This window comes from Puma concolor, chromosome D2 (genome assembly GCF_028749965.1).
Source record: "Puma concolor isolate L17-30 chromosome D2, mPumCon1.1.hap2, whole genome shotgun sequence".
Lineage (NCBI taxonomy): Eukaryota > Metazoa > Chordata > Mammalia > Carnivora > Felidae > Puma > Puma concolor.
In genome coordinates this window covers 34,682,413-34,708,583 of record NC_141677.1, presented here as the reverse complement: position 1 = coordinate 34,708,583, position 26,171 = coordinate 34,682,413, and the positions used below count along the sequence as shown (strand labels likewise).

Sequence of the window (26,171 nt, the reverse complement as noted above, 5' to 3'; positions counted from 1 at the left end):
CCAAGCAGGCTCTGCACTGGCAGCACAGAGCCCAACACAGGGCTTCAACTCACATACTGTGAGATCATGACCTGAGCTGAAACCAAGAGTCAGATGCTTAATCAACTGAGCCACCCTGGTGCCCCTAGAACTTTGTATAAATAGGATCATGCAGGGTGTACTTTTCTGCGTTTAGCTTCCTTCACTCAGCAGAATTTTTTTGAGGTTCATCTATGTTGTTGTATGTGTTAGTGTTCATTACATTATATTGCTGAGAAGAATTTCATTGTAAGAATATGCTGCAATTTATCCATTCTCCTTTTGAGGAACATTTGCATTATTTATTTTGAGTAAATCTGATATGAACATTTATGTATGTCTTTTTCTGGACATATATTTTTATTTCTTTCAGATAAATACATTGCAGTAGAATTGCTGGATCTTAAAAGGAGTATAACGTTTAATGTTAAGCTATTTTGCAGAGTGTATGTGTGTATGTATACACACAACATACACACACATACATATGCACATACATATACATATATACATACAATTTAGCACTGCCACCAAAAATGTGTGAGCATTAAATTTTGCTCCACATCCTGGCTAAAACTAGGTATTTAGTTTTAGTTTTAGCAGTTTTAGTGAGTGTGACATGGTGTATCATGACAGTTTAAATTGGAATTTCTCTGATGATTAGTATTAAACATCTTTCTATATGCTACTTGGACATATATCTTCTTTCATGGAGTGTTCAAGTCTTTTGCCCATTTTTAAAAATTGGTTTGTCTTCTTAATATGGAATTTTAAGTTCTGGATACAAGTCCTTTGTCAGATATATGTAGTGGTGCAAATATTTTCTCCCTGTCTGTGACTTGTCCTTTCATTTTCTTGATGGTATATTTGGAAGTTCAAAAGATTTTTAAGTTTAATGGAATCAAATTTGTCCATTTTTTTAAGTTTATGCTTCTGGTATGTCATATCTGCGTATTATCTTGCAGGTTTTCTCACATTCTTTCCTAAAAAATTGACAGTTTTTGCTCTTACATTTAAATTTATAATTAGTTTTGAGTAAAATTTCTATATGATGTGAATTGAGTTTAACTTCATCTTTTCTGCATATGGATAGCCAATGTCTCAGCAACATTTATAGGGAAAAATACTCTTTTCCTATTAAATTGCTGTGGCACCTTTGTCAAAAATCAATGGACTCTACATGTAAGGGTTTATTTCTGGATTATCAGTTCTGTCCCACTGATCATTATGCCTATCTTTATGTCAGTATCACACTACTTGATTATAGCACCATTTTAAGTTTTGAAATATGACAGTGTAAGTCCTCTAACTTTCTTCTTCTGTTTCAAAATTGTTTAGACTAACTAATCTGGCTCCTTTACAATTCCATGTCAATCTTAGTACCAGTTTAATCAGTTTCTACAAAAACTCATAGGGATTTTGATAGGGAACGCACTGTATGTATACATCATATACATCAATTTGGAGAGAATGTGGTCTTAATATTCAGTGTTCCAATCCATGTACCTGAATTTTATGTATGTATGTATGTGTCATTTTCTCAGCAACGTTTTGCAATTTTCAGTGTACAAGTTTTGTGTTTCTTTTGTTAAGTTTATCCTTTTTGCTCTAATGTGAATTGAATTTATTTTTTACCTTCATTTTCAGATTGTCCACGTGCAAATGTGTAGAAATACAGATTTTTAGGGGCGCCTGGGTGGCGCAGTCGGTTAAGCGTCCGACTTCAGCCAGGTCACGATCTCGCGGTCCGTGAGTTCGAGCCCCGCGTCGGGCTCTGGGCTGATGGCTCAGAGCCTGGAGCCTGTTTCCAATTCTGTGTCTCCCTCTCTCTCTGCCCCTCCCCCGTTCATGCTCTGTCTCTCTCTGTCCCAAAGATAAATAAACGTTGAAAAAAAAAATTTATAAAAAAAAAAAATACAGATTTTTAAATTTAGATACAATTCATATGCAATTAAATTCAGCCTTTCAAAGTGTGCAAGTCAGTAGTTTGGGGTATACTTCCAATGGTCTGTGGTATATCCACAGTTGTGCAACCTTATCTTAGAACATCTCATTACCCCACAAACAAATCCTGCCTCCATTAGAAATCACTCTCCATTTCTCTCTCCACCCAGTCCATGGCCACAACTAACCTACTTTCTCTGTCTCTGGATTTGATCTTCTGGAACTTTCATATAAGTGGAATCATATAATATGTAGCCTTTTGTGTCTGGCTTCTTTCACTGAGCCTGTTTTTAAGGTTCATCTACAGTGTAGCATGTATTAGTACTTCTTTCCTTTCTATGGCTGGATAATATTCTATTATGGAAATATACCACATTTATAATTGATTTTTATAAACTGACCTCATATACTGTGACCTTTCTGAACTTATTTCTTTGTTCTAGCAGACTTGGGAGGGGGGCCAGAAGGAGTGTGAACTCTAGGATTTTCTACATGTCATCTGCGAATGGAGATAGTTTTATTTAGTCCTTTCCGATATGGATGCCTTTTATTTCTTTATATTGTCTTACTGCACTGATAAACCTCCAGACAATGCTGAATAAAAGTGGCAAGTGGAACTGAGTATTACCCAAAGAATATGAAAACACTAATTCAAAAAGATAATATGCACCCTTATGTTTACTGCAGCATTAATTACAATAGCCAAAACATCAAAGCAATCCGTGTGGCCACTGATAGATGAATGGATAAAGATGTTTGTGTGTGTACATATACATATACATGTACATATATATACATATATATACACACACACACACACACACACACATTTTATATCCAACACATACACAATGAAATATTACTCAGCCATAAAAGAGAATGAAATCTTGCCATTTTCAAGAATATTTGATGGATCTAGAGAGTATAATGCTAAGTGAAATAAGTCAGAGAAAGACAAATACCATGATTTCACTCATATGTGGAATTTAAACAAATGAACAAGGAAAAAAAGAGACAAACCAAGAAACAGACTCTTAAACAAACTGATGGTTTCCAGAGGGGAGGTGGGCAGGAAGGTGGATGAAATAGGTGAAGGAGATTAAGAGTACACGTATGTTGCAGCACCTGGGTGGCTCAGTTGGTTGAGTGTCCGACTTCAGCTCCGGTCATGATCTCGCAGTCTGTGAGTTCAAGCCCCACGCTGGGCTCTGTGCTGACATCTCCGAGCCTGAAATCTGCTTCAGATTCTGTGTCTCCCTCTCTCTCTGCCCTTCCTCCACTTGCACTCACACTCTCTCTCTCTCTCTCAAAAATAAACAAACATCAAAAATAAATAAATAAAAAGAGTGCACTTATGATGAGCACTGAATAATGTACAGAATTGTTGAATCACTATATTTACACCTGAAACTAATATAACACTGTATGTTAACTATACTGAAATTAAAATAAAAATTAAGTTAAAAAGTGGTGTATGGATGTCCTTACCTTGTTCCTAATTTTAAGAGGAAAATATTCAGTCTTTTCCCAAAACACACAATGTCAGCTGTTAAGTTTTTTTTAGATGCCCTTTGTCAGGTTGATGAAGTTCCTTTTCATTTCTAGTTTGTTGGGAGTTTTTATCATGAATGGATGTTGGATTTTGTCAAATGCTATTTCTGTGCCTACTGAGATAATGTCATTTCTGTCCTTTATTCCATTACTATGATGTATTAATTTTCTAATGTTTAACAAGCTGTGCATTCCTGGAATAATCCCACTTAGGGCAAATAATCCCTTTATGGTGCTAGAGTTGGTTTGCTAATAATTTAAAGTTCTTGTGTCTAATTTTAAGAAGGATATTAATTTGTAGTTTTCTCTTCTTGTGATGTCTTTGTCTGATTTTAGTATCAGGGTAATAATGGCCTCATAGAATGAATTAGGAACTGTTCTCTCTTTTCTGAAAGATTGGTATCTTTCTTCCTTAAATATTTAAGTGTATATAGAAATACAACTGATTTTTTATATTGATCTTATATCTTGTGGCCTTGTTAAACTCTATTAGTTCTTTTTTTGTTGTTTATTTTAGAGAAACAGAGAGAGGGCACAGCAGGGGAAAGGGGCAAAGAGAGAGAGAGAGAGAGAGAGAGAGAGAGAGAGAGGATCTTAAGCAGGCTTCATGCTCAATGTGGAGCCTAATGTGGGGCTCGATCCCATGGCCCTAGGATCATGACCTGAGCCGAAATCAAGAGTCAGATGCTCAACTGATTAAGCCACCCAGGTGCCCCTAAACTCTATTAGTTCTAATAGAACTAAAAACTAGGGTTTTTGTTTGTTTGTTTTGCAGATTCTATAGAATTTTTTGCATACAAAATTCTTTTTTTATGATAACTTTGGCTTTGGTAGCAGGGTAATAATGGCTTCATGGGATGAGTTAGGAAGTATTCCTCTGTTTTCTAAAGAGTTTATGATAGTTATTTATTCTTCTAAATATTTGGTAGAATTTGCCAATGAAGCCATTTTTGCCTGTTTTTTTTTTTCTTTGTAGGAAGATATTTTACTAATTTCTTTAATTATTATAGATCTATGTGGATTTTTTAAAAATCCATTTGGCAATTGTGTCTTTTTAGAAATTTGTCAATTATATCTAAATTACCTAACTTCTTGGCATGAAGTTGCTTATTACATTCCCTTAACCTTTTAGTTTCTGAAGGATCAATAATTATGACCCCCTCATTCATCTCTAATCTTGTTAACTGTGTCTTTTTTCTTGGGAAGACTTGTCAATTTTGTTGAATTTTTTTGAAGAACCAACCTTTGACTTTATTTATTTGTCTCTATTGTTTTTGTTTTCTATTTCATTAATTTCTACTCTCATCTGTATTATTTCTTTCCTTCTGCTTGCTTTTGATTTAATTTACTCTTTTAGTTTCTAAAGGTAGAAGCTTGTGTTATGGATTTGAGACCCTCTTTTTTTTCTGTAGACTTTTTCTATTTTTAAAATTATATTATGCATTATATTAGTTTCAGGTGTAATGATTCAATATTTATATTGTGAAATGATATATTGTGAAATGTATATATGTGAAATGATATATTGTGAAATGATTGCAGTAAGTCTAGTTAATATATGTCACCATACATAGTTACAGAACTTTTTTTCTTGAACTTTTAAGATCTTCTCTCTTAGCAACTTTCAAATATGCAACACAGTATTATTAACTATAGTCACCATGCTGTACATTACATGTACATAACTGGAAGTTTTAAATTTTTGACTCCCTTTGCCCACTTTACCTACCCCCCAACTCCCACCTCTGGCAACCACCAATCTGTTCTCTGTGTCTGAGTTTGATTTTTTCCCCTACAGTATTTAAAGCTATTAATTTTCCTCTAAACACCACTTGAGCTATGTTCTACAAAATTTGATATTTTGCTTTTCCCTTTTCATTCAATTCAAAATATTTCCTAATTTCCCTTGTAGATTTCTTCTTCGACCCATCAGTTAATTAAAAGAAAACTGTTTAATTTCCAAATCTTTGGGGATATCCCAAATTTCTACTTAATTCCAGCGTGGCTGGAGAACAAACCTTGTATAGTTTCAGTCCTTGTATTAGTCCTTGTTTTAGATACAAAAGAATATATATTCTGCTGTCTTTGTGTGGAATGTTAGGTCAAGTTGGTTAATAGTGTTATTCAACTCTTCAATATGTTTGCTGATTTCCTGTCTACTTGTTCTCTTTTTAATTTTTTTTCATGTTTATTTTTGAGAGAGAGAGAGACAGAGCATGAGTGGGGGAGGGGCAGAGAGCGAGGGACACACAGAATCCAGAGCAGGCTCCATGCTCTGAGCTGTCAGCACAGAGCCCAACATGGGGCTTGAACTCACGAACCATGAGATCATGACCTGAGCCAAAGTTGGACGCTTAACCGACTGAGCCACTCAGGCACCCCTTTGTCTAGTTGTTCTATCAAGTATTGGGAGTGGGGTATTGAAGTCTCTGGGTATAATTATTGTGTTGTCTGTTTCTCCTTCACTTCTGTCAAATTTTACTTCATGTACTTTAAGGTGCTTTAAGGCTTGTACTTAGATGTGTATATATTTGTACAAGCCTTTTTTTTTTTAATGTTTGTTTTTATTTTTGAGAGAGACAGAGCATGAGTGGGGAGGGGTAGAGATAGAGGGATACACAGAATCCGAAATAGGCTCCAGGCTCTGAGCTGTTAGCACAGAGCCCAATGCGGAGCTCGAACTCACAAACAGTGAGATCATGACCTGAGCCGAAGTCAGAAACTCAACTAACTGAGCCACCCAGGCGCCACTGGCTTTTTTTTTTTTTTTTTTTAATGTTTATTTATTTTGAGACAGAGTGAGTATAAGCAGGGGAAGAGCAGGGGGAGGGCAGATCTCATGAACCATGAGATCATGACCTGAGCTGAAATCAAGAGTCAGATGTTTAACTGACTAAGCCAGGTGCCTCGAATTGGTCTTTTATCATTATGAAATGTCTCTTTTTGTTTCTAGTAGTATTGTCTTTATTTTGTCTGCCTTGACTTTTTTTTTAATTTTTTTTTTTAACGTTTATTTATTTTTGAGACAGAGAGAGACAGAGCATGAATGGGGGAGGGGCAGAGAGAGAGGGAGACACAGAATCGGAAACAGGCTCCAGGCTCTGAGCCATCAGCCCAGAGCCCGACGTGGGGCTCAAACCCACGGAAGGCGAGATCGTGACCTGAGCTGAAGTCGGACGCTTAACCGACTGAGCCACCCAGGCGCCCCTGTCTGCCTTGACTTTTAATTTCTGTGCCCTTTCATTATTTCCTCTGCATTTGCATGCTGCATGGATATGTGGAGAGTTTATCAGTGCCTATGAGTATCTTATTTCCCGGGTTTCCTTGATAAATTTCTGGGTAGTCTTACTTTTTTGCCCTAACCAGTACTAAATCCACAGACTATCTGAGCCACTATTTGCCTTGTTTGTATGCCACTGAGTTTGCTACTGTTACTGATGATGCCATTGGGGTATCAGTTTGTGTCCAGGTTCCACTCCAAACTACTGACCCCTCTGGTGGTGAAGCTGCTAGTTGTCACAGCTTGCCTCTTTGTAAGTAGAACACATTCTCACTGTTCTTAACTCATGGTTCTAATGATTTTCATGAATAACTGCTTCTCTGTTAAGTTCAATTAACAGAGAATTTGGTCAATTCCAGGGCTCTGAAATGGTCACTTGTGACTTTTTATTGTTGCTTTTGGGGAAAAAGACTTGTCAAGGTATTCACTCTGCCATACTAGAAGCCCCAACTCATAATTTTCTTTTATGATATGTTTTTCTCAGGTTTGGGCATCAATATATTATGATGGCTTCATAAAGTGCATTAAAAATGCTCCTGTTTTTTGGAAAAAGCTTGTGTGACTTTTATTTCTTCCACAAAAAAATGTATGATAGATTCAGTAGTGAAACCATGTAGGCGTAAAGCTTTCTCTAAGAGAGTTGTTTGATTCAGTTTCTTTAAGAATTTTACAAGTGTTCAGTTTTGAGGAATTTGTCCATTTTATATAAGTTGCAGAATTTATTGGCATAAAACTGTTCCTATTCTTTTAACGTCTGTAGGGTTTGAGGTGATGTTTACTCTTTCATTCATGATATTTGTAATCTGTGTTTCCTTGCTTTTTCTTGATTAGTATCACCAGAGGGCTTATTATTAATCTTTTCAAAGGATCAACTCTTGGACTTGTTCATTTTCTCTTTTATTTATCTGTTTTCCTTTTCACTGATTTTTGTTCTTCATTATTTCTTTCATTCTTCTTTCCTACCATTTTAAGCTAGAAACTTCAATTATTCATTTCAAAGCTGTATTCTTTTCTAAAATAGGTATTTAAAATTTTTTTTTAAATTTTTTAATGTCTTTTATTATTTTATCTTAGAGAGAGCATGAGTGAAGGAAGGGCAGAGAGAGGGGGACACAGAATCTGAAGCAGGCTCCAGGCTCTGAGACTGATGCGGGGCTTGAAGTCATGAGCAGTGAGATCATGACTTCAGCCAAAGTTGGATGCTCAACTGACTGAGCCACCCAGGCCCCCCCTAAAAATTTTTTTTTTAATGTTTATTTGTTTTTGAGAGAGAGAGACAGAGTGTGAGCAGGGAAGGGGCAGAGAGAGACAGGGAGACACAAAATCTGAAGCAGGGTCCAGGCTCTGAGCTGTCAGCACAGAGCCCGATGCGGGGCTCGAACTCATGAATTGTGAGATCATGACCTGAGCCAAAGTCAGATGCTCAACTGACTGAGCCACCCAGGTGCCCCAGGACTGATGTTCTTGTAAGAAGACATGCCAGAGGTCGCTCCATCTGTGAGCATGCCCAGAAGAAAGGCCATATGAGGACACAGTATGCTAGAAAGAGAAGCTTCGCCAGAAACCAACTCAGACGGCACCTTGCTTTTAGACTTCCAGCCTCCAGAACTGTGAGAAAATAAATATCTGTTGCTTAAGCCACATAGTCTGTGGTGTCTTGTTATGGCAGCCTGGGCTAAGACAAACTGCCTCTTTTATTGCTAGGGAATAGTCCTCTTTCACAGGGCAAACTCAGTGTTTTCAAGTTCAGTTTGTCTCATATTATAACCATGTCAGACTACTGTGTTCATGGTATATCCTTCTCTGTCCTTTAAATTTCAACCTAATGTGCCTTTATATTTACAGTGCATTTCTTCCATATAGTATACAGTTGAGTTTTGCTTTTTATCCATTCTGACAATCTCTGCATTTTAATTGGAGTGTTTAATCCATTTACGTTTGTTTTAATTGTTGACAAAACTGGGTTAAATGTACCATCTTGCTACTTCTTTTCCATTTGTCCCTTCTGTTTTTTGGTCCTCTCTTGTTCCTTTCTTTTTTTTCTCCCCCTGACTTATTTGATCAACAAATCAAGTATTTCTTAGTTTTCCATTTTACTTCCCCAATTGGCATAACTTATTCTTATAATTTTTTAATGCCTGCTCTAGAGCTAATAATATGCATTCATAACATATTGAAACCTAGTTAGAGTCAGTATTTTACCACTTCATACCTTCTTCTTCACACTTCCCATTTCTCTCGATACCTGACACTTCACAAATATAACAGCCTTATAACAGAATAATTTCATTTACAACCACCCATCCTTTGAACTGTATTTGTCTCATCTTTCACTTCTATAGGTATAAACTCTATCTTGCATAAAGAAGAAATCACCAAAAAATATAGACTTTTGTATTTACCCACTTATTTATAATTTCTGGTGCTCTTTATCTCCCCCCTGACCTGCATATTCCAGCTACTTCATCTTCCATGAACTCTGATCTCTGTTCCTCAGCACAATAGGACCACCATGCCTTGTTTGGACTCTGGCTCACAAATCCACAGTCAGAAAGTTATTCCCAGTCAGGAACCAGGGTAAACAGGGGCTCACCTTATGAGTTTCCTTTCTCAGGGACTGTAAATATATACTGCCTGTTATTCAGTGCCTTAGACACACCCAGCATGGAGTTTCAAGGTCAGAACAGAATAAGGAAAACATCAACCTGGGAGAGCAGCCTGGTATATGAAATTGGAACCCACGCAGAGTAATGAGGGCGTCTGTGTAGGAAGATGGTCTGTTGTATGGAAGGAGACCAAGAGGGGTGAAGAGAACATCTAAGCAATTTTCCTGACCCTGGGCAGTGCAATAGGGTTTTCTAGTTATTTTGGCAGTATAACAAGTACTCCCAAACTTACTGACTTAAAACAGCAACAATCATGTATTATCTCTCCAGGTTTATATAGGTCAGGAATTTTTAATCACAGCAGGAATAGCTTATCTCTTCTCCACAACATCTGAGATAAAGCTCTTAAAAACATCTTGAAGGGGCGCCTGGGTGGCGCAGTCAGTTAAGCGTCCGACTTCAGCCAGGTCACGATCTCGCGGTCCGTGAGTTCGAGCCCCACGTCCGGCTCTGGGCTGATGGCTCGGAGCCTGGAGCCTGTTTCCAATTCTGTGTCTCCCTCTCTCTCTGCCCCTCCCCCGTTCATGCTCTGTCTCTCTCTGTCCCAAAAATAAATAAACGTTGAAAAAAAAAAATTAAAAAAAAAAAAAAAAAAACATCTTGAAAAACATGAAGGCTTGGACCTGAATTCATTTGAATGGTCATTCACTCAAATCTCTGACAGTTGATGCTGGCTTTCAGCTGGGGGCTTCAGTTCATTTCCACATGGGTTTTTCCATGTGGTCTGAACTTCATCACAACACGGTGGCTGCAATCCAAGGTCAAGTATCCAGAGAGAGAGAAAAAGAGGCAGGCAGAAGCTGTGTTACTTTCTAACCTAGAAAATCATGCAGCATCACATTCACTGCATGCTAATGACTGAGGCAAATGATCCATTCAGATTCAAGAGGAAAGAACATATACCCGATCTCTCAATGGAGGAGTATCAATATCTTGTAAGAAGAGCATCATGTGAGATGGGATATATACTGGCATTTCTTTTGAAAATACAGTGCCACAGTGGGTGTTTTCAGGCGGGGGAGCAGGTTGTTTCTGGGTGTTGGAGCACAAGTAAGATGAAGAGGATGTCCATGTGGGGAGTAGCCAGCTTGTAATGTTGGAACCAGAATGGAGAGAAGAAAGCTACTATGTTGGGAGCAGGCAGCCTCACACAGGGTGACAGTCCAAGCAGGATGAAGAAGGTGTCTGTATAGAAGTCAAGACTACACTGGGTGTCTGACTCTGAGCAGGGTGAAAAGAGCACCAAATGGGTAAAAGGATGCAGGGGGTAGTGACCCAGTATAGGTTGTTGAAACATCTGTGAAGTAAGAAGGGTATGTGCAGAGGTTAGGAGGCAGTAGAATTAATAGGAAACTGGTTACATTCAGGGGGATTTATCAAGTAAATTACCTACTCTGACATACATGTGATACCTGCAATGAAATGTTTGTGTAATATAAGGAAAACATCAACATTATTTATATCCTAACTAGAAACCTTGAAAAAGCATGATCATAAAAATAAATGTCAATGATAAATGTATTCTTCAAAAAATTAAAATGGTTTTAATTCAACTCCTAGGTATATACCTAAGAATATTCAAAAACATATGTCTACAGAAAAACGTTCACACAAATATTCATAGTAGCATTATTCAAAATAGCCAAAAAAACAAAATAACCTAAATGTCCATCAACTGATGAACAGATGAACAAAATTTTGGAATTTTTTGGAATTATATTCATCAACAAAAAAGAAGTACTGACACATGCTAAAACATGGATAAATCTTGAAAATATATGAAGTGAAATAAGCCAGACACAAAAGGTCACATATTGTATGATTCATTTATATGAAATGTCAGAATAGGCAAATCCATACAGACAGAAAGCAGATTGGTGGTCCACAGCGGGTTGGGGGACTGGAGGCTTGGAAAGGGACAGCTAATGCATATGGGACTTCTTTTGGGGGTGATAAAAATGTCCCGAAATTAGACATAGTGATGGTTGCACAACTTTGTGAATATACTAAAACCACTTAACTGTTCACTTTAAAAAAGTGAATTCTGGGGCGCCTGGGTGGCCCAGTTGGTTGAGCGTCTGACTTCAGGTCAGGTCATGAGCTCACAGTTTGTGAGTTCGAGCCCCGCGTCGGGCTCTGTGCTCACAGCTCAGAGCCTGGAGCCTGCTTCCAATTCTGTGTCTCCCTCTCTCTCTCTGCACCATCCCCACTCATGCTGTCTCTCTCTGCCTTAAAAATAAATAAAATATTGAAAAACAAAAAGTGAATTCTATGTTATGTGAATATCACTGTTAAAAATAATAATAATAAATCCAGTGAAAGTTTAACCTAGTATTAAATAAATGAGAAATCTATTAAAACATATAATAACATGTTAGAAGTTTTAAAAACATGACAAAGAATATAAATTTTTGCCAGAAGCCAACATTATCCTACAACTCAGTTCCCTTAAAAAACAGGGACTGTACCTTTACACACCAGTAATAAATAGATTAAAAATGTAATTTTTAGGGGCGCCTGGGTGGCTCAGTCGTTTAAGCATCCAACTTTGGGTGAAGTCATGATCTCACAGTTTGTGGGTTCGAGCCCCGCATCAGGCCCTGTGCTGACAGCTCAGAGCCTGGAGCCTGCTTCAGATTCTGTGTCTCCCTCTCTCTTCTCTCCCCTGCTTGTGCTGTCTCTAAGATAAATAAATGTTAAAAAAATTTTTTTAATGTAATTTTTATATTATACCATACAAGGTACCTAGAAATAAATATTCAACAAGTGGAACTTTATGGATACAATTATAATAATTTGTTAAAATATATTTTAAAAATTAATACTAAATGAAAAGATTTATGGGGTGCCTGACTGGCTCAGTCGTTAGAGTATAAGACTCTTGATTTGGGGGTTGTGAGTTCAAGCCCTGTGTTGGGTGTAGAGATTACTTAAATAAATAAGCTTTAAAAAATGCAAAGATTTATATATCAAATTCATGAATAGAAGAACTCAATATCATTAAGATAGCAATCCTCCCCAAGTTGACCCATGCAATTTAACAAACAGATTCTAACATATATGTAAAGGATTGGCCAAGAGAATTATGAACAATGCCGTAAGAATTCCCTACCAGATATTATGGATTAGAAATAAATAAGTCAATCTCATCTCAACACCCATTAAATAATGACTGAATAACATTTTGGGTAGATATCTTTAGTCCTTTTTTCTAATATATGTATAAACAAAAATATATGTAAACTCAAATTAGAACCACACTATACATACTATTTTTAATCTGCTTTTTTCATTTAACAATATATCATAATCATTTTCCCAGTCTATAATAGCTTAATAATCAACTTCTAAGAACAACTTAAACAACAAGGTAACATTAGTGGTGGAGAGACACATTAGTGTACTGCACACAGCAAAAGGAGTAGATCCAGGGCCCAGATCCATATTAATATGCAACTGTTTAAGTCAAATACTAAGTACCTAAAAGGATTAACTACTATATCCATAAAAGCAAAGCAAATACTGAAAGAGGGTAAAAACTGATGAGAAATATTAAAATGTAAAGAAACCATGAAGGAGAGTAAAGGAATGAAATATACTGACAAAACTGATAAATCCTAACTCCCAGAATAGTCTGCCAAGAACTCCATCAGACCAATAACCAACAACTCACACCATATCCCCAGGAGAAGTCCGAGCTGCCTTCAGTGGAGATCCCTGTGCCTGTATAACTTGGAAAAGCAGATCTTGAATTCCCAGTGTCAGCTGATGTAAAAGGTGATTCTTGTGTGATGTCAGACTCACTAAATGCCCAATTTGGAAGGAAGAGAGAAAAAAGAGAAATTCTTATATTTCCTCAAGTTTCTGTAGCATTAACTATTCAGCAATTTACTAGATGACAAGCATATACACAAATATATCTATCCACAGGAGAAAAATAAAGGAAGAACTACCAATTAAGCATCATGTTAAAATCCTACCTAATTCCTGCAGAATTGATGACAGTGATTCTAAATAATTCTAGTCGTAGTTTACAATAAATATTTTTTAATATAATTTATTGTCAAATTGGCTTATATACAACACCCAGTGCTCATCCCAACAGGTGCCCTCCTCTTTCCCCTCTTTCCCCACTCTCCCCCACCCCCATCAACCCTCAGTTTGTTCTCTATATTTAAGAGTCTCTTATAGTTTGCCTCCCTCCCTCTCTGTTCGTAACTATTTTTCTCCCCTCCCTTCCCCCATGGTCTTCTGTTAAGTTTCTCAAGATCTACATATGAGTGAAAACATGATATCTGTCTTTCTCTCACAGACTTATTTCATTCAGCATAACACCCTCCAGTTCCATCCACGTTGCTGCAAATGGCATGATTTTATTCTTTCTCACTGCCAAGTAGTATTCTATTGCATATATAAACCACATATTCCTTTTTTTATTAAAAGATTTTTTTAATGTTTTATTTATTTTTGACAGAGAGACAGAGCATGAGTGGGGGAGGGGCAGAGAGAGAAGGAGACACAGAATCCGAAGCAGGCTCCAGGCTCTGAGCTGTCAGCACAGAGCCCGACGGGGGGCTCGAACTCACAGACCGCGAGATCATGACCTGAGCCAAAGTCAGACGCTCAACCGACTGAGCCACCCAGGCACCCCATACCACATATTCTTTATACATTCATCAATTGATGGACATTTAGGCTCTTTCCATAATTTGGCTATTGTTGAAAGCACTGCTATAAACATAGGGGACATGTGCCCTTATGCATCAGCACTCCTGTATCCCTTGAGTAAATTCCTAGCAGTGCTATTGCTCGGTCATAGGGTAGTTCTATTTTTAATTTTTTGAGGAACCTCCACACTGTTTTCCAGAGTGGCTGCACCAGTTTGCATTCCCACCAACAGTGCAAGAGGGTTCCCATTTCTCCACATCCTTGCCAGCATCTGTAGTTTCCTGATTTGTTCATTTTAGCCACTCTGACCAGTGTGAGGTGGTATCTCAGTGTGGCTTTGATTACAACAAATACTTTAACATTCTACTTATAACATCTACCCTTGAAAACTAAAAACATTTCAGAAATATGAAAGTAATATCTGGACTTGTGTGGCACTTTTACAGTTTACCAAGCACTTTTATAGATATAATCCCATTTATTCCTCCCAACAACTTGGTGATGTAGAAGTCAACCCCATTTTAAAGACAATCTATTGAGTTCTAGGTTTTGAAATCAGTTTTTATGATTATAATTTTTCTATGATACCACATTGCTTCTCAGAACCCTCTTTGAAGTTACAGAATGATAACTGCAGCTAATACTCACCATATGCCAATTATTGTGCCAAGTTTTACATACTTTATCTCATTTATATTTACAACACTGTTTAAGAGATACTATTACCTGGTAAGTAACTTGCCTAGTGTTACTCAGCTAATAAGTGGCAGAACCAGGATTAAAAATCAGATCTGTTAGACTCCTCCTGAGTCTTGTCTTTTAACTATGTAATAATACTACTTTAAGGGTTATAAGTATGATGTTTTCATTAGCTGTTCCAGAATAAAAGTTGAATGGTACTGGAAATGCGATAAAAGTCCTTGTTTTGTTTCATTAGTTCAAGATTAGATATCAAGCCCAAGCCAAAACACACACACACACACACACACACACAAAACACTTTTGCCATTATCCAGTGTAATAAGCAAACAAATACAATTTGTGTTGTTACCTTTGGGAACTTGTATCTTTTTCATGGCTGTCATTGGTAGAAGAAATTTCATCCAGCTGCTCTGGAAGGGGATGATGATTAATAGCATGTTTTGTTATTCCTTTCCTGTGAAAGATTTTTTAAAAAGTTATATTTCCTGTAAAGAAAAAAACATACTTTCAGCAGCTTAACCTACAAGTTAATCACCTACGTCCTGCTGCTCTGGGACTGCACTGTCCAATACAGAAGCCACTAGCAATTAGCAGTTAAAGTGTGGTTAATTGGTGTGATGAGCATCATTGGATGTTGTATGGAAGTACTGAGTCACTATACTGGACACCTGAAACTAGCATCAGACTGTATGTTAACTGGAATTCAAACAAAAACTTTAAAATTTGGTTAGTCAAAAATGGGATGTGCTTTAAGTTTATAACACACAGGATTTTGAAGGCTTAGTATGACAAGAACGTGTAATGGATCATTGATAGTTTTATCTTGATTACATATTAAAATGATAATATTTTGGATATACTAGATTAAAAAATATATTCTTAAAATTAATTTCACTTCAAATTTAAAATATAATAAGTTATAATCACATACCTATTAGAATAGCTAAAACAAAATATGGTAATAACACCAAATGCAGGCGAGGATGTGAAACCAGATATCTCATGCTCTCCTGGTGGAAATATAAATTGGTACAGCCACTCTGGAATAGTCTCACAGCTTCTAATAAAACTAAACACATGCATTTACCATAAGACCTAGCCATTCACTCTTGAGAACTGATCTCAGAGAAATGAAAACTTACGTTCACACAAAAATCTGTACACAAATGTTTACAGCAGTTTTATTTATAATTGAAAAAAAACGGAAACTGAAATGTCTTTTGATGGGTGAACGGTTGAACTCTGATATATCCACATGATGAATAAGATTGAGCAATAAAAGGGAGTGAACTATTGACACATGGAACAACTTGGATGGATTTCAAGGGCATCATGCCTGGTGAAAAAAGCAATCTCAAAAGGTTACATACTATATGATTCCATTGATATAATGTTTACAAATGACAAAACTATAGAGGTAGAGAAAAGATTAGTGGTTACCAGAGGATGGAGAAGGGAGTGGAAGTGACTATAAAGGGGTACACAAGGACATTCCTTGGTGGTGATAAAAAAGCCATCTTGATTGTACTGGTGGTTACACAGTTCTATAAATGAGACCAAACTGCACAGAAGTCTATATACACATACACAAAACAGTGGATATAAAGACTGATATAAAACTGATTTAACAGTATTGTACCAATATCAGTTTCTTGGCTTTGACACTATACTAGCTACATAAGTTGTCATCTTTGGGGGAAACTGGGTGAAGGGTTCATGGGACTCTATGTACTATTTTTGTAACTAACAGTGAGTCTATAATTAGTTCAAAATAAAAAGGCAAAAAATTAATTTTATCACTTTCTATTCTTTTAATGTGACTATCTGAAAATTAAAAATTATATATGTGGCTTATATTTCTATTGGACAGTGCTGCTCTAGGGAATTCAACATGTACATTAGAATAAACTAAGGGGTTAATTATTTTATGTTCAAGTCTTAATCATCCATAGTAGACTTTCCTCCCCCACAAAATTCTGTAATAAATTAAGTTTAGGAAACATGATAGTCTAAACAAAGTACACAGGCTTCTTTATAAAAGGTCTTCTCAGGGTCTTTAATATGCCAATGTATATTATAAATCTCTAATATTCTTATTTCACAGAAAGGAAAGTGAAGCACAGAGAGACTAAGTAACCTGCTTAAGGTCATATGTCTAGGAAGTGATGGAGCCAGGATTCAAATCCAAGTACTCTGGCTCTGAGGCTTCTCAGAGCAAATGAATAATTTGAGAGTTTAGTGAATTAGACCATTTTCATATATAAAGATAAAGCTAAGGGCCCCAGCAGCAGAGCTTGTACTTTAAATTATTTCTCAAATGGTAGGGATGGACAGATTATTAAAAGACAGATGAAAAGATGCTCAACATCACTCATCATCAGAGAAATACAAATCAAAACCACAATGAGATACCACCTCACACCTGTCAGAATGGCTAAAATTAAGAACTTAGGCAACAACAGATGTTGGCAAGGATGAGGAGATAGGGGAACAATTTTGCACTGTTGGTTGGAATGCAAACTGGTGCAGCCACTCTGGAAAACAGTATGGAGGTTCCTCAAAAAATTAAAAATAGAGCTACCCTACAACCCAGCAATTGCACTACTAAGTATTTATCCAAAAGATACAAAAATGCAATGTTTATAGCAGCACTATCAACAACAGCCAAATTATGGAAAGAGCTTAAATGTCCATCATCTGTTGAATGGATAAAGAAAATGTGATATATATACACAATGGAATACTACTCAGCGATCAAAAAAGAATGAAATCACCATTTGCAACAACGTGGATGGAACTAGAGTGTATTACGCTAAGTGAAATAAGTCAGAGAAAGACAAATACCATATGATTTCACTCGTGGAATTTAAGAAACAAAACAGATGAACATAGGAGAAGGGAAGGAAAAATAAGATAAAAAGAGAGAGGAAAGCAAACCATAAGACTCATATACAGAGAACAAACTGAGGGTTGCTGGAGGGGTGTTGGGTGGGGAGATGGACTAAATGGGTGATGGGCATTAAGAAGGGGATTTGTTGGGATGAGAGCTGGGTATTACATGTAAGTGATGAATCACTGGGTTCTACTCCTGAAACCAATACTACACGGTATGTTAACTAACTTGAATTTAAATAAATTTACTTTAAAAATTTTTTTTTTCAACGTTTATTTATTTTTGGGACAGAGAGAGACAGAGCATGAACGGGCGAGGGGCAGAGAGAGAGGGAGACACAGAATCAGAAACAGGCTCCAGGCTCTGAGCCATCAGCCCAGAGCCCGACGCGGGGCTCGAACTCACGGACCGCGAGATCGTGACCTGGCTGAAGTCGGACGCTTAACCGACTGCGCCACCCAGGCGCCCCTAAATAAATTTACTTTAAAAAAAGGTAGGGATGGATTTGTGGAGAGCTATTTTTCACTCCTCTTATTCAACAATCCTACAACCAAAAGTTGTCTTTGAGATAGCGGCAGTAAACAGAAATGTGGATTCCAGCTACAAGACAGAAATTTAAGACATTTTTTAGTCTGTCAAAGAAATCTCTAAAAAATGACTGTTAGGGGCGCCTGGGTGGCTCAGTCGGTTAAGCATCCAACTTCGGCTCAGATCATGATCTCGAGGTTTGTGAGTTCGAGCCCCGTGTCGGCTTCTGTGCTGACAGCCCAGAGCCTGGAGCCTGCTTCAGATTCTGTGTCTCCCTCTCTCTCTGCCCCTCCCCGACTCATGTTCTGTCTCTCTGTCTCTCTCCCTGTCAAAAATAAACAAGCATTAAAAAATTTTTTAAATAACAGATAATACCAAAGAAATATTAAATGTAATAGCATTGTTTTTACATAAGAAAATGCATTTTTAGAGATGCATACTGCAGTATACAGGGGTGAAATGATAGTGTCTGGGGTTTTGCTTCCTTATTTACAGATGATGGACAGAGAGGCTGAAAAGAGATAAAGAATATAGATGAAGCAAATATATCAATTTTTGATCGTTATTGAATTTGGGGGATAGGTGGTTCAATATATTATTCACTATACATTTATATTTGAAACATCACTTTTTTAAATTTTATTTTTATTTTTTAAAATTTACACCCGGGGCGCCTGGGTGGCGCAATCGGTTAAGCGTCCGACTTCAGCCAGGTCACGATCTCGCGGTCCGTGAGTTCGAGCCCCGCGTCGGGCTCTGGGCTGATGGCTCAGAGCCTGGAGCCTGTTTCTGATTCTGTGTCTCCCTCTCTCTCTGCCCCTCCCCTGTTCATGCTCTGTCTCTCTCTGTCCCAAAAATAAATAAACGTTGAGAAAAAAATTTTAAAAAAATAAAAAAAATAAATAAATAAAATTTACACCCAAATTAGTTAGCATAAAGTGAAACAATGATTTTAGGAGTAGATTCCTTAATGCCCCTTACCCATTTAGCCCATCCCCCCCTCCCATAACCCCTCCAGCAACCCTCAGTTTGTTCACCATATTTGAGTCTCTTCTGTTTTGTCCCCCTCCCTGTTTTTATATTATTTTTGTTTCCCTTCCCTTATTTTCATCTGTTTTGTTTCTTAAAGTCCTCATATGAGTGAAACTTATCACTTTTTAAGTATTAAAGCTGTATGTTGAAAACTTTTTTTTTCAAGCTCTTTTCAATATCTATAATTTGGAACTATTAGGGAGAAAAGGAAAGTTACTTCTTCAAAGCAAATTATCATAATGCCAAAAGTAAAAATTGCTTTTATTTTACTATCATTTAGATACATATAATCTTCATTATCTTCATTATTCACATCATATTCTAGAGAATCACGTTTGGAGAGAGTGGTCTTTAAGGAGTATCAAGTCAACAATAGAGAACAAGTAACAGAACTATACTGGATCAGTAATTCTGGCCCACTAAGTGCCTACCAGCAACTTTTTTCACAAAAATTTTTTTTTTTTGCTACTTTCAGAATGGTCAGAACTAATTATAAAAGCAGACTTTTGGCTAAGACCTGTTCCCTTTGTTTGGAAAATGACTTTCTTCTTCCTACTTCCTAAAAAGCTTATTATCTGAATTGCTACTGTGTAGATATCTTATGACTTAGTAGATAATAAGCTTCTGTAAGGCAAGAAGATTTCACAGATTTTCTTTGTATGGCTATTGTAGCAAGTAAAGATGGGAAGGGGCAAGAAAATTGCCAATTACTAAGGATCTACCCTGTGCCATTATTTTATTTCATCTATTTTATTTTATTTTATTTTATTTTATTTTATTTTAATTTTATTATTTCTTAATGCTTTTATTTTTGAGAGGGAGAAAGAGACAGAGCTCCAGCAGGGGTGGGGCAAAAAGAGAGAGGGAGACACAGAATCCGAAGCTGGCTCCAGGCTCTGAGCTGTCAGCAACCCATGAACCGTGAGATCATGACCTGAGACGAAGTCAGATGCTTAACTGACTGAGCCACCTAGGCGCCCTTGTGCCATCATTTTAGATATGCTTTTAGATAAGGTGTTAGTCCTATATACAGAAATGAATGCTCAAATATTTAGTAATTTGCTTAAAAGACACATGGCTAGAGAAGAGCTTAGCCAGAAACCCAGTGACTGAAAATTCCACGCTTGTTATTATCATGTATACTTAACGTATTTTTTAAATTTTTTTTAATGTTTATTTAAAAAAAAATTTTTTTTTTTCAACGTTTATTTATTTTTGGGACAGAGAGAGACAGAGCATGAACGGGGGAGGGGCAGAGAGAGAGGGAGACACAGAATCAGAAGCAGGCTCCAGGCTCTGAGCCATCAGCCCAGAGCCCGACGCGGGGCTCGAACTCACGGACCGCGAGATCATGACCTGAGCTGAAGTCGGACGCTTAACCGACTGAGCCACCCAGGCGCCCCTTTAATGTTTATTTTTGAGAAACACACACACACACACACACACACACACACACACACACACACACACACACAGAGTGTGAGTGGGGGAGGGGCACAGGGAGGGGGAGACAGAGTCTGAAGCAGGCAGGCTCTGAGCCCTCAGCACAGAGCCTGATGCGACCCTCGAACTTAAAAAGCACAATACTATGACCAGAGCTGAAGTCAGATACCTAACCAACTGAGCCACCCAGGCGCCCCTATACTTAATATTTAATTAATAAATGTATAATTGCTAAAATTACATAGCTCAATGGAGAAAAAAAGTTGGGATTTGAGGATTAAAAGGCCAAGCTCAAAACCTATTGGTTTTATAATCTTAGGATGTGTAACCTTTCTGATGTTTCAGCTTCTGAAAAACTGAAAGCTAATCATACCCATCTTACAGAATTGTTGCAAGGGATCAAAATGTGAAAGTCTTTTTGAAAGTGTAAAGCATTAATAAATGCAGGACATTATCATTACTTGCTAAATTACAACACCTCACCAAGGGTGGGAGGGGTGTATTTCAGCTGCAATATATACTCTCTAAAGCAAAACTTATCATTAAGGATTCTGATGTTTAATTACAAAAATGGGGAAACAGAATGTATAATGATTATGACCAAGGCTTCAGGATCAGATTGACACCAGGTTTGTGTGCTCCACCACTTCCTGGCTGTGTAATCTTTGGCTTGCTACAATCTTTAAAAATCTGGGATCGTTATCTGTAGAATGTGCAAAATAATATTCTCTATTCTGGTATCCTTCCTAATAGGATTAAGTGAGCTGATGCATGTAAGCAGCTTTGCACGGTGCCTGGCACTAGATGTATTCAACTTTTTTGTAGCACTCAGCTATTAGTAACTTCTCGATTCGTCAATGGCCATTGACAGTGAGGCATGAAACACTGAGTAAGCTACAAATGCCAAAGACCCAGTCCCTGAGTTCAGGAAGTGCAGCCCAAGAGGGCATGCCCTTAGCTGGAGATGGAGGTGGAAGGGGGGCGTCCAACAAGGCTGGGAGGAAACAGTTCCTTCCCCTACCCTGAGAAAGGAAAGGTGGGAAGCGCCGCTTGGAAGGGGTCCCCAGAACGCCCGCTGCCCGCCTCGGCCTCCCACGGCCCCGGTTAGGATGGCTGAGCAGTCCACTTACAACTCCAAGCTCTGTGGCACCGCCTTCCGGGTGTATCTGGAGATCATCCTCCTCTTCCTCCTCTGCCGCGGAGGGGGCGGGCACGCCAGGGTCGGGGCCTCGGGACCTGGCCCTCCCGCCGGCTCCGGCCCGGCCCCCTCCCGCCACCTTCCGGCCCCGTCACGCCCCGTCGCCTAGACTCCGCACCGCCACCTCTCCAGGGTCCCCACCCCTCTAGCCCTCCGCCCTGCCTGCTTCCCCGCGGGGGCGGAAGTGACGAACGCACCTGAGCACCCACCTAATGTTCCCGCGGACGCGCAGCAGTGACGTTGCTGGGAGTTCCGGGGCGAGCGGGTGTTTCAGGGGTGTCGGCTAACCTCAGGCGCCAGAGAAGCGTCTGGCCTGACCTTGGGCCGGACTTGGACTGCTACTGACGCGGTAGGAGGGGCGGTCGAGGAAAGGTGCCGCAGTCGAGACGCGTGGGGCAGGCCCGAGGATCGTAAGCGGAATTGGCTTCAGTTTGTCGGCTGGAGGGAGAAAGCGTAGTCTGAGTCAAGAGCGCTAGACTCCAGCTCAGCCCTCTGCAGCTTGGTCTCTTCTCTTTTCTGTGCTCTGGTTTTCTCACCTGTACAGCAAGGAATTAGGCTGAGTGGTCTCGAAGCTCCTTCCAGTTCTGACACTAAATTCTTCATAAAAATGTGTGCTTGGCATTATGGGGCGGGTCGACAGAATTATCTGTCGCTCTGGGTTGAGAAGCCAAATGATTTGGACAGACTGCGGTGACTGGATGCACGTTCCTCTCGACTTCGTTTTATTAGTCCTTTAGAAAACCGAGTAAGGATAAAAATCGAATTGTGCCTTACAGTGGACCATCCAGTACAGTGCTTGCCTTTACCAAGCCTCGTCTGGCAGCAATAGTGAGCTAGCACTTTTGTTTTAAGGAAAACCCTTAGAAAATAGATATCTATCTACCTGCTCTTAATATACTGGAGCTGTACCCCCTGAGACCTGAAAAGGGAGCAGTTTTAGGACAGCTGTAGGATCAAGAACCGTGGGCAAATTATTTTGGGGTGAGATGATAGGGCATGAATGTTTTGTATTCCCCTGTGCCATACAATATTCATAAAAAGAGGTTGAAATTTTGCAGCCTAAGGGAGATTGCTCTTAAGAGCTTTCAAATAATAACAGTTTAAACTGGGGGAGGATTTTAGAAATGAAATGAAAGAGTAACATTCTCATTCTACAGTTAAGGAAAAGGCCCCAGAAAGAGAAAGTGAAGTGCCGAAAGTGACAACCAATTAGTGGCGGAACTGGGACTTTTGATAGTATTGAAACATAAAATGTTATTGTAGTGTTTCTCAAAGTGTGCTACACACACTACTGCTAGTACAAGGGCAAACATTTTTTTAAAATTCTTACACGCCTATTAATTTGGGAATGTGACACTGGATTCCCATTTACTGTATTATATCAAAAGTTCTTTTAATATAATTTCAAGTATGAAGAACATAATTTTCAGCATAAAAACCTCATTAAAAGAATATTAAATAGGTGTTACTATTAATACTTGATAAAGTCAAAAAATTAAAATGATAGTATGTGGGTAACTGAATTTTGGAAAACAATGGAATCATCTAGAATCGTTTGAGAATTTGGATATTCTGCATTATTCTATGTGGTTTATGTTATTGAAACTTTAAATGTAGTTTTCAAAGAATGGAAGAAAATATGAAGCTTGCTACAGTGGAAGACACTGTGGAGTATCACCTATTCCTGATACCAGATGAACCAAGAGACCCAGAAAAACACAAAGAGATTCTTCAAAAGTATATTGAGAAGATAATGACCCACTTTGCACCTATGCTGGTCCCCTATATCTGGCAGAATCAGCCTTTCAATCTCAAATATAAACCTGGAAAAGGTATGGCTCTTTTACTTATTTTGATTTGATACATGTGAATTTTAATTCTGACAACAGTGATGTGTAATAGTCCATAGTTCATTCAGTGTTGTCAGGAGATTTATAACCTGAACTTTTTAGATTAGTGATGCTTGCTTATATTTGGTTAAGCCCTTAAACTAACCAAAAAAAAATTTTTTTTAATTCATTTGATGAAAGCTTTCTAATAGTAATTACCTTAGGAACCTAATACATACTCAAAATGATTGAACTGTAGCTATTCTTTGGAACTTTACTTTTCTATGCTAGAATGTATCTGGGTACCTGTACTAAACAGGTTCAGGCATCTGCTTCCTTAACCATAGCCTCCTTTAGTGGTTACTCTATTCCTTGCTCTTGATCATGGGTTTCGTAGGCTGCCTTTTTTCACACAGTTGGCTCTACTTGACTTATAAAGAGCAATCATTGGGCTTAATGACCATTATTTGCCTCTCAGAAGTATTTTGAGGTTCTTTCATGCTTCCTTGTGTTGTTGGTGCTTAAGATCTGACCTCTGGCCAAGTATGGCATTTTTTGTTATCATTTCATATAGCTTTAGTAAAATGACTCCTGAATAGGTGACCAAGGCTCTGCTCCAGGGTCTTATTTCAGGAGTCTAGCATCTTTTGATACTGTCAGTCTAGGTCTTGATTTCATGTTTATCTGTTATCTTTTGGTTAGCAGTTGCCACATGTCTTCCTTTGTGTTCATTTTATTGAATCCCTGTTCACTGAAACACATGTAATATTTATTGGCAAGAACACTCTCACAGTGGCACAGCACATCCAAGACCAACTCCTTATCTGTTTCCTAGAAAATCATTTTTACCCAATGTTTTCTTGTTTTCCTTAATGGCTTTGCTATCCACCTAGTTATTCAAGCTTGTTAGTAATTCAGAATTGTATTCACCTCTTCACTTCACCATAGTCAGTCAGGCACTAAATCCTACTGTGGTTACTCCTAAAATATGACCCTTTCTCTACATTTGCTTGGCTACAATCTAGACCCTCTTAATCTCTTCATCTGGAAGATTACAGTAACCACCTAAGTAACCTCTCTGGTTCCAGTATCTCCAGTTCTTCACATTGTTGCCAGTTACCCTTGTGAAACACAAATTTGATCATGTTACTCTTCTGCCTAACATCCTTCACCAGTTCCCCATTGCTTCTGGATGAAGTTAAAATTGAAGTTTAATATATAAGGTAGATAAAAATAGACACTTTAATTGGAGCTTCTCTAGTTGAAGAAATTTGAGAGACCTGGGGTGAGGTGAAGAGTTAGTTGGGATGTTCTTCCCACCTGTTTTGTTTTTTTTGTTTTTTTGGTTTTTTTTTTTTTTTGCCATGGCAGCTCTAAAAACACTCTATAATGTGCTTGTTTGACCCTTAGTCTGTTAATGTGGTAGATTACATTTCTTGATTTTCATACACATTCCATTCCATTCCAGGAATATATTCTACTTGGTCATGGTGTACAATCCTTTTCATGTGTTGAATTTAGTTTGCTAGTATTTTCTTGAGGATTTCTGCATTAGTGTTCCACAGAAATTGGTCATGGTTTTCCTATATTGTCTTTGTTTGGCTTTATTATGAGGGTAATGCTGGCCTCATAAAATGAGTTTGGCAGTGTTCCCTCCTCTTCAGTTATTTGTAAGAGTTTGAGGAGGATTGATGTTAATTCTTCTTTAAATGTTGGTAAAATTCTGGGGTGCTTGGGTGGCTGTCAGTTAAGCATCCGACTTTAGCTCAGGTCATGATCTTACGGTCCCTGGGTTCGAGCTCCGTGTCGGGCTCTGTGCTGACAGCTCAGAGCCTGGAGCCTTCTTCAGATTCTGTGTCTCACTCTCTCTCTGCCCCTCCCTTGCTCATACTCTGTCTCTCTCTCAAAAATAAATAAACATTAAAAAAAAAAGTTTAAAAAAATGTTGCTAAAATTCTCCAGTGAGCTTTTCTCTGTTGGGAAGTTTTTTGATTACTGATTCAGTCTCTTTCTAGTAACCAGAAGTAATTCAGTCTCCTTCTAGTGATCCAGTCTTGATATGTTGTGTATTTCTAAGAATGAACTTATTTCTTCTAGGTTATCCAATTGGTTGGTGTACAATTGTTCATATCATATGTTTCCTTGTAGTCCTTTTTATTTCTGTAGTATAGGTTGTTATATTGCCTGTTTCATTTCTGATTTTAGTTACTTGTGTCTCCTTTCTTTTCTTACTAATTTAAGATTTTGTAAATTTTGTGATCTTTCAACAAACCAGCTCACCTTAGTTCATTTTTTTCTGTTGCTTTTCTGTTCTCTATTTCTTTTATCTCTGTTCTAATCTTCATTATGTTCTTCTTTCTGCTAGCTTTAGGTTAGCTTTTTCTTTTTCTAGTTCCTTAAGGTGTAAAGTTAGGTTGTT

The 26,171-nt window shown here is 38.0% G+C and overlaps 3 protein-coding genes across 17 annotated transcripts in view; 2 read left to right on the top strand and 1 right to left on the bottom strand.

Moving 5' to 3' along the window:
- DNAJC9 (DnaJ heat shock protein family (Hsp40) member C9) overlaps positions 1–17,978 on the top strand; it is a 100,660-nt gene extending 82,682 nt beyond the window's left edge. Inside the window, exon 5 of the mRNA XM_086679979.1 lies at positions 13,934–17,978. Within this exon, the coding sequence (XP_086536105.1) occupies positions 13,934–13,948 (15 nt within the window). The 3' untranslated portion in view covers positions 13,949–17,978. The remainder of the gene's footprint in view (positions 1–13,933) is intronic.
- Positions 1–22,122, bottom strand: part of FAM149B1 (family with sequence similarity 149 member B1) — a 96,696-nt gene extending 74,574 nt beyond the window's left edge. For 3 of the 8 annotated variants that reach the window (XM_086679969.1, XM_086679970.1, XM_086679975.1), the window contains exons 1-3: positions 21,856–22,122; positions 15,179–15,283; positions 13,133–13,262 (exon numbers count right to left, since the gene is read on the bottom strand). In XM_086679969.1, coding sequence (XP_086536095.1) covers positions 13,133–13,262; positions 15,179–15,283; positions 21,856–21,902 — 282 coding nt within the window. In that variant the 5' untranslated portion in view covers positions 21,903–22,122. Of the gene's footprint in view, positions 1–13,132; positions 13,263–15,178; positions 15,284–21,855 lie in introns of those variants that run through there. The other 5 variants (XM_086679971.1, XM_086679972.1, XM_025918044.2 and 2 more) reach the window with 5 other exon arrangements.
- A 30-nt stretch (positions 22,123–22,152) lies between these two features.
- ECD (ecdysoneless cell cycle regulator) overlaps positions 22,153–26,171 on the top strand; it is a 49,695-nt gene continuing 45,676 nt past the window's right edge. For 4 of the 8 annotated variants that reach the window (XR_015241643.1, XM_086679963.1, XM_086679968.1 and 1 more), the window contains exons 1-2: positions 22,153–22,333; positions 23,541–23,755. Coding sequence is in view for 7 of the 8 variants with exons in the window: in XM_086679963.1 (XP_086536089.1) it covers positions 23,551–23,755 (205 nt within the window). In the remaining variant the exon portion in view is untranslated. Of the gene's footprint in view, positions 22,334–22,650; positions 22,669–22,731; positions 22,752–23,540; positions 23,756–26,171 lie in introns of those variants that run through there. The other 4 variants (XM_025918001.2, XM_086679964.1, XM_086679966.1 and 1 more) reach the window with 4 other exon arrangements.